The following is a 7,931-nucleotide window of genomic DNA, read 5'->3' as shown; positions in this document are numbered from 1 at the left end:
AAGCGGCGCTGCGATTGGCTCATCGGTGCGCCGCCATGTCGGCCACTCGGCAGACAGATACAACGTAAAAAGGCGATCGAACGGCCGTCGCGACGCGTCTGTCAGAATCGCGTCGACCAGATGATCGTTCGCGACGAGCACGGATCCGGTAAAGTGACGGGCGTCGCTGAATAAAGCGCGGTCGCTCGATTCAATTGAGACGTTCGTGTGCTCCAATCGCCTTCACCGTAACTTCCTGCCGTCGTCTTTGCTGTCGATCGACGTTGCGCGATAGGTGGCGACACGTGTGCGTTCGAAATAAAAGAGAAAAACGCAATTCTAACCGCAAATTTTATAAAAACGCTTGAGTATCGCGAAGATCACACTCGGGATGACTTGACGGGAGAATCGTCCAATATCGCGATTCGATCGAGTGCCAGCGAGCGAACGTGTGACACTTTCGTCTCTCTCGGCTTTCTTCGGGCCTTCGGTCTTTCCTTCGTGTATGCGAACCCGGCCGTTACCCGCGAGCCGTAGACATGAGTCTGATCTCGATACGTGCTAGAGGACACCACCAATCCAACCGCCATTTTAATTCCTCTCGATCGATAACGTTATACGTTATTATTGCGCGTAAAGTTTACTTTCGTCGTACATAATAATCTTGATAATAACAAATCGCATAGATGAGGATTTTCTATTTTACTTTGTTATCGTTGTAATCATTTAAACAAATTTTGAAAGCTCCTCGCGCCCTTTATTTTTGAGAGCTTGCAGTGCACGCGTTCAATCAATTCGATGAATCGAAGAAAAAAAAAAGAGAAAAAAAACCAGAAAAATTTAAGATATTCTCTCGTTATATACCGAACGAGAAATCCTCTTAACCTCAAAAAAGTCTGTTATTGCTTAATTTTGAACGTGAAAATCAAGATTATTCTTACCGATAGAATCAGTGGCGCCCGCGCGTCATCTAGCAGCACGCGGTGTAACCGCGTTATGTCATCGGCCATATGTCGCGCGCGCGAGGAAAACATGGTTGCGTCATTACAAAAAGTGCGCAAGTGCGGAATGGGGGAGAAGAGGGGAAGAGTGAACGAGAGATCGTGGTGAACGAGGAGCAAGATCTCTCCTTATCTTTCCATTTTCCGAGTGCGTGGGAGAAAATCGTTTCGATCGAGAGATGAGTTCCGACCTCGGGAAAGTCATGTACCCGATGCGACCGCTAACGACGCTACCGCCGATACCGCCGCAGGATGTCATGTATAGAATGCAAAATATCCACGAGGAAAAGTTCTTGCCTATAGACGAGCACCAATGTCGTCTCGCAGAAACCCTCGATACCAAGATGCCCGCCACGGAACTCGACATCCCGGAGGAGATTATCCGTATTCTGAAGGTTTCCGTCTTGTTCCTACGTCGCGCGACACCGTGACCGCGATATCCTTTCGTCCGCGCGCGCTCGCTCGCGTCCCGGACACGCGAACACGCGCGGAAAATCGCAGCCGGTAAATGTAGTGCGTTCGAGCGCGCGACATGATGACTCCTCCCGAAAATTTCCGCGAGCACACTGATCCGCGATCGACCAGGAGCGGAGCGGAGGAGCGACGTGCTGCGGTTCCTCTCTGTCTCTCTCTCTCTTTTTCTGTTTCTGTTCTGAAGCTTGATCGATGTTCCTCCTGTGCTTCCCTGGGATTTCTTTTTTCCTCGAATATCTCTCGCGCTAACGAATATGAAAATTGAACAAAAAGCACCGGCGATCAAAAATCGTGAGAACGAGACGTGCGGATCTCGTGGGGCGGGGAACTACTTGACTCGCGCGCGAAAGAGAGACGCGCGACTCCGATCGTTGACTGCGACTGTCAAAAGCAAAAAAGTTCCGAGCAAAATTCCGAGTTGCCGTTAGAAACAAGGGAGAGGGGAAGGTTAATTTGTTGAGGTGTTATAATCTTATTATGTTATTACAATCGATAATTATTAATATCGAACTTGACTGAATGTATGTATATGAATCAAAATATTGCTTGTTAGAATTTATGCACTGCAATTTTACTTTTAATAATCCAAGCCTTTGACTGCAAAGATAAATTTGGATGTTCTTGTGCTTAGTAATATTGTATTAATACTATATTGTATCAGATGAAATTTACTCTATATTATAGTTTGATGCTTTTTTATTTACTCCAACTCTGGTTGAGTTATATTAATATTATATTCATAATATCGCATAGTATATTTCTATTATATCGTTAATAGTCTAGGCTGATAATGGAGAAATAATAAAATTATTTTATTTTAAATTGTATTTGATTTTGATTATTCATTAGATGAAGAAATGTTATAGAGATCAAGTGTAAGTCTGGAAAATACACATTTCTTCTCTTACTATAAAACTAAATTTATACTTTTCTCATTAATATTTTCTTATGATATAATAAGTCTGTTCTTTATAGTTGAACTGCCTGTTCAGAGCTTATCTTTCTCCTTCCAATATGGAGAAAAAGATAAACTGTGAACTAGTGCAGCCAGCTATAAAGAACAGACTGAATCTATCTCAAAGTTCAGTGATTTCCCTGTTATATTGGACACGAGTATTGTGCAATGAATATCAAATATAAATCTAGCACAGATGTAAAATTAGATTTACTTTTGATATATACTTATCATATAATAGTACATTTCTATCTAATTATGATATAGAATACACAGCTTTCTTAATATTTTTATATACATATTTTGTCATATTGTAGAATAAATGTTAGATTTATGAAACTTATGTAATTAGATATTTCATATTAATGTTATATAAAGAATATGTAATTTGTTCTTTTTAGTTACCTATACCAGAATATCAAGATCTGGAGACTCGACAGATCAAAGTTCTTACTCAACTGGAAGATCTTAAAAAACAAGTCTGTACATTGTCCCAATTTTTGAAACAATCAAGTAAAGCACCTAAATCGAATGAAAATAACAGAGTAGAAACTACAACAGATTGTGTGTCATCTCAGGTACAAGAACTGTAGACTTTTGAAAAAATACTTGATTAATGTGTCAGCTATACTAAAATTATATCATTTATGCTAAAATTGAATTTCTAAATATATTATTGCATATAATAATCAATCTAAAATAAACAATTATTAGATAGTTTTCATACATAATTTGCAGGAACCAATCAACATTAAGGTGGTAGTGCATGCAGATCCAAACTATGTACCATATTCAATACTCGCTTTACAGAAAGTTTGGACCGACGTTGATATAAGAGTGATATCATATAAGCATTCATCTATCGCACCAATGCAACTTATGATTCCTTTTCAAAATATTAATAATTCTGCTGCAAAAACCATTGTACATTTATCATTGATATGGAAAGAGAGTAAGATCAAATTAATTTTTTGTCAATCTTAAGAAAAAAATGTTTTCTACAATAATGATGAATAATTTATTTTTTATTAAATAATTTAAGATATATTAAAATTTGAGGAAAATCAAATTTTCCTTTGTATAAATGAATTTTTAATAACTTTCTCATTATCTTCTAAATATCAGTTACTAGAATTTATTTGTTTGAAAATTTTCTAATATTATTAAATGTTCTTATTTTTCTTTCTTTTTTAGTCAAGGAATTGGAAGTTGTTACAGGCGTGGAAGGATATGCCATAAGAGGTGAAAGTAATTTCCTCAGATATTTGAGCAGGCAAATAGACGCGCACAACTATGAGAAAATAGAGCCAAAGCCACATTTCTTGGATGTGGTACTCGATTGGTGTTATAAGACTTATGAACACCTTAAGACGGGAGGTACATACAAAGAGGTGAAGTTTTATGACCCAACCCGTTATTTTCGACAACGGTCCAAAACGTCTGAATATAACATCGCGGAGATTGCACTATGGTCTTTGCTTAAACGATTCCCTACAGAGAAAATGCCACCTGAGTTTAAACCGTGGTACAAATCTTGCGAAAAGACTTTCATAGATGAAGCTTATACATATGAATGTAAAAATGATACACTTAATAAATGAGTGAGATAAAACAATATAAATGCATTTTTTGATACATTAAGAAACAATCTTGAATAAATTACTTTTTGCATAAAAATAAACAAATCTTAATTTGTATTCAAATGTGCCCCCATCTAACAGGAATTCTGTATTATTTGATATATATTCAAAAAATTAATTAAAAGAAATTAAGAATTACTAAATGATATAAAATTATATATAAAAACTTGTTAAAACATCGATTTCTACAATTATTTGTATAATTACAGAGTGTGTGTGTGTGTGTGTGTGTGTATACGTGTAATAATAAATCACTTGGTCATTGTTGAGTTCTTCCAAAACGGCATAAATTTTTATTAAAAATTTTTATTAACAAGTCTCTAAAAATGTCCTATCATTAGACATTATAGTAAGGTTTTTTATACTCTTACTTTGTTACAAACGCTTGCAAATGGAAGTTTATAAATAGTTTTAAATTTGCACTAAATGTATTCGCTGGCAGTGTGATAGAAACATTATAAGTTTCTGGAAATACATTATGGAAAAAGATTCGCTGCTTTGTGTAACATTTGTAAAATTTTTTTTTAAGAAAGTAATGAAATTATTATCTAAATAATTATATCAAGTATAAAACGAATGATTTTATCGGATATAAATCTATAATAGTTTTACTTATAATAACTAATTAGTTTAGGCTTCTCTTTGTTCTGTCTCTTATCCAAGGTATTATTCGCAGTTACAATAAATGTGATATTATGCAGTTATAATTATCAATTCGATATCCGACTTTGGACGTATGTTAATAACATGAGAATGTTTAAGAAGATATGTGAATATTGTAGCTAAAGAATATATATATATGTATAGTAGAAGCTCCACATTTATATATATTTATGATTTGATATTTACCTTTTCTTTCACAAGTTTAAAACAATTTGCTTATCTTAATGCTATCATTAAGATAGAGAGAAACGATTTTTAATAGTTCTTTTCTAAATAAGTCTGAGAACTAAAACTCCATTAAAATTCTTATTAATATAAAATATATAAATAAAAAACATATAGATAATTTAAAACATCTTTTGTTCATATCTATTTTTTTTCCTTTATATGTGTGTACGTGTGTGTTTTTATATTTAATGTTTTTATAGGCTTTTCTAATCATCGCGTTCTTTGTATTCGCGGGAGAATACAAATCCCAAATATGGAGCTTTTATTATATATCACAAAACGCGAATGCAGTTGATATATTATCCACTGGTCAGCAGCATCATACAAAATCTATACTTTTGCAATGAAGAAAATATACAACATATTTACACGTGTCTGACATAGTGCAAGTACATCAGCATAAGAGTGAATTTATACAGGATGTCCCAAAACCTGCGGCCTTCTATTCTAATTTTTAATAAATTGATATGACAGGCCCGAACATTGGGAACATTAGGTTGATGAATTTCTTCTGAAAATGCAATGTAATAATGCAATGTGATAATGCAATCATCTTCCGCGAATCACGTACATCTGCAATGAATACTTTCAAACATAGTATCAGAAGAACATAAGACTTATAACTAAATTATAAGTGTAATCGTGTACCTATTGTGTACCTGAGAAGCAGAATGGAATGAGTCCAAAATTATTTGGAATTATAAGTTTAGAAGTATTTTATATCATGTAGAATCTTGTAAAATTTTAAATGAATTTTATAAGCTATAAAACATAAGAAGAGATCCTTTCGTCAAATTTCTCTGGCGATATATATATATATATATATATATATATATATATATATATATATAATTGCTGTCATCTCTTTTGATACGTCCCGTATGAACAATTTGTGAATTCTAACTGAATTTGTCTATATTATCCATTTAATAGATAATTTCTAGATATTTGCAGATTTTCGTTAAAAAAATTCTAGATTTATATTCTGCTCCACAGGTGCAAAAATTATACAATATGTCCATACGAGATCTGTATATATGCTACTTTTAAACTAATCCGAGAAAATAGAAAAGTATCTATTAAATGCACAAAATGTCTTATCGAAAATTATAAATAAAAAGTATATATATATATATATATATATATATATATATATATATATATATCACAATACGAAGATGCCTCAAGCTTTCTATAATTCATTATAAGTTTGCTATAATTCTATGTCGTCAGCACGTTGTGTATGAAACAAGTGTTTTCGACGTAAGTCTTTCGCTCTATATATATAATATAAAAAAAGACTTCGCTTGTGAAATGTGAGATAATTTTGATACCGTATTAATAAGAGAAGTCTTCCTATTTCAATAGTAGTAGTTTAATTACACGAACGACGAAAAACCTGGCAATGGTGCCCTCGATCTCGCCATATTATTCATGATGATCTGACCACCATTCAGACTGACGACCGCGCTGCCTTCCGGCTCAGAGTCTGTGTACGACGAATAATTCCGGACGGGTTTCTGTCGCTTCCATGATTGCCTCAACGAGTCGTTCACATTCGCGTAGTGATTCACGAAGGAATGCGGATCAGATTGCACACTCTCGTTCTCGCTCTCAGAACCCTACGATGAGCAAAAAACACAATTTAGATCGTTTACAATTTAGAAATAATACGATTGTTTCTTTTTCTACGAAGGTATTACCTGAGAATCAGTAGAACTGATTTCAGAGGGTTTCTCCGTAACACTACTGTCATCAGGATTCTCATCGTATCCTTTGAGACTTTCCTCGTCACTGTGATAAGCGACCGATGCGGGGGATGGTCTAGGAGGCGATTTACCCAACATCGCCGGTGGCGGAGGATGCATAGCCTTTCGAGCTAAAGTGTTCCTTTTACCTAGAGTGCCGCTCGCCACGTTAATGGCGCCTCCCCCTTGACGCGATCTGTACAATACCAGATCTGATTCTTGCCTATCCTCCGCATCCATTGCCATTGACTCCTCAAGAGTCTTTTGCGCCTCTTCTGTAATCATTAGTGTATTATAATTCCTCTAAAGTTATACATTAATAGATATAGAAGTATGTAAGCTATTCTTAATTTTTCATAATTGAGAAACGCTTGATATGTACAACAGGTGTGTTAAATTCAACTTACGTTTATATTTGTAACTTTTACTCTTTACACACAACACTGCTATGACCATAATGATAATTATAATTGACGTAGCTGCCAAAGTAACCATGAACCAAGTCTCTCTGTAAAATGGTCTATGTTGTAGATATGCATATTCCAGGTACAATTTCGAGGGCGTCAAAATCTGTCAAGAAGCATTAGTAAAATATAGTTAGTATATTGTTTTTTTTCACAAATAAATAAATATAATGTGCGCAAAAATAAATATCCAAATAATAAATAAACTTAATATTCAAATGGCTAGATATATATGCAAATTATATTTTTTTTTTAAATAATATTGAATTTACAATTATTTCTTTATTTAATTAGACTTACCGTTTCGGTGGAATACGCTGGATAACTGATTCCATAACGATTATATGATATCACTCTGAACAAGTAAGATGTAGATGGCAACAAGTTTTGATAGGATACAGTATATTCCGTCAGCGGTCCATTGCTACTACGAATTATTGTTTGCCAGCGCGAATCATCTACAATTACATATATAAATTGCGTTATAATCTTTAAATTAAGTCCTTAAGGAAGAGCGGCAAAAAGTTTTTTTGTTTAGAAATATCACATTGTATATAATCACAAGTCTCTCTATACGTCTCATTTTTACATTTTTCAATAGCAGATATTTTTTGATCGATTTTTTTTTTTAATTTTATCTAAACAAAAATATAAAATATTGTATATCTATTTAACTTTTTTTAGAATATATATTAATCTATTTAAATACATCTCCAATATGTTATTTTAAACTAATTAAACTGGCCGAAAAGTATAATTTTATTATTTTTATTTTCTCT

The 7,931-nt window shown here is 33.9% G+C and overlaps 2 protein-coding genes across 4 annotated transcripts in view; one reads left to right on the top strand and one right to left on the bottom strand.

Moving 5' to 3' along the window:
• Positions 1-1,019: 1,019 nt before the first annotated feature.
• Positions 1,020-4,030, top strand: LOC126851486 (probable aminoacyl tRNA synthase complex-interacting multifunctional protein 2). The gene is made up of 4 exons (XM_050595528.1): positions 1,020-1,375; positions 2,811-2,987; positions 3,148-3,361; positions 3,604-4,030. The coding sequence occupies exons 1-4, from the start codon at positions 1,160-1,162 to the stop codon at positions 4,008-4,010; spliced, it is 1,014 nt and encodes a 337-aa protein (XP_050451485.1). The 5' UTR covers positions 1,020-1,159; the 3' UTR covers positions 4,011-4,030.
• A 2,050-nt stretch (positions 4,031-6,080) lies between these two features.
• LOC126851448 (protein sidekick) overlaps positions 6,081-7,931 on the bottom strand; it is a 35,945-nt gene continuing 34,094 nt past the window's right edge. For all 3 annotated transcript variants that reach the window (XM_050595429.1, XM_050595427.1, XM_050595428.1), the window contains 4 exons: positions 7,453-7,610; positions 7,096-7,258; positions 6,644-6,963; positions 6,081-6,562 (listed from right to left, as the gene is read on the bottom strand). In XM_050595429.1, the coding sequence (XP_050451386.1) occupies positions 6,320-6,562; positions 6,644-6,963; positions 7,096-7,258; positions 7,453-7,610 (884 nt within the window). In that variant the 3' untranslated portion in view covers positions 6,081-6,319. The remainder of the gene's footprint in view (positions 6,563-6,643; positions 6,964-7,095; positions 7,259-7,452; positions 7,611-7,931) is intronic.

This window comes from Cataglyphis hispanica, chromosome 8 (assembly GCF_021464435.1).
Source record: "Cataglyphis hispanica isolate Lineage 1 chromosome 8, ULB_Chis1_1.0, whole genome shotgun sequence".
In the NCBI taxonomy this organism is placed as follows: Eukaryota; Metazoa; Arthropoda; class Insecta; order Hymenoptera; family Formicidae; genus Cataglyphis; species Cataglyphis hispanica.
Note: the sequence above shows the minus strand (reverse complement) of the source record. Positions and strands in the feature narration are given on the sequence as shown.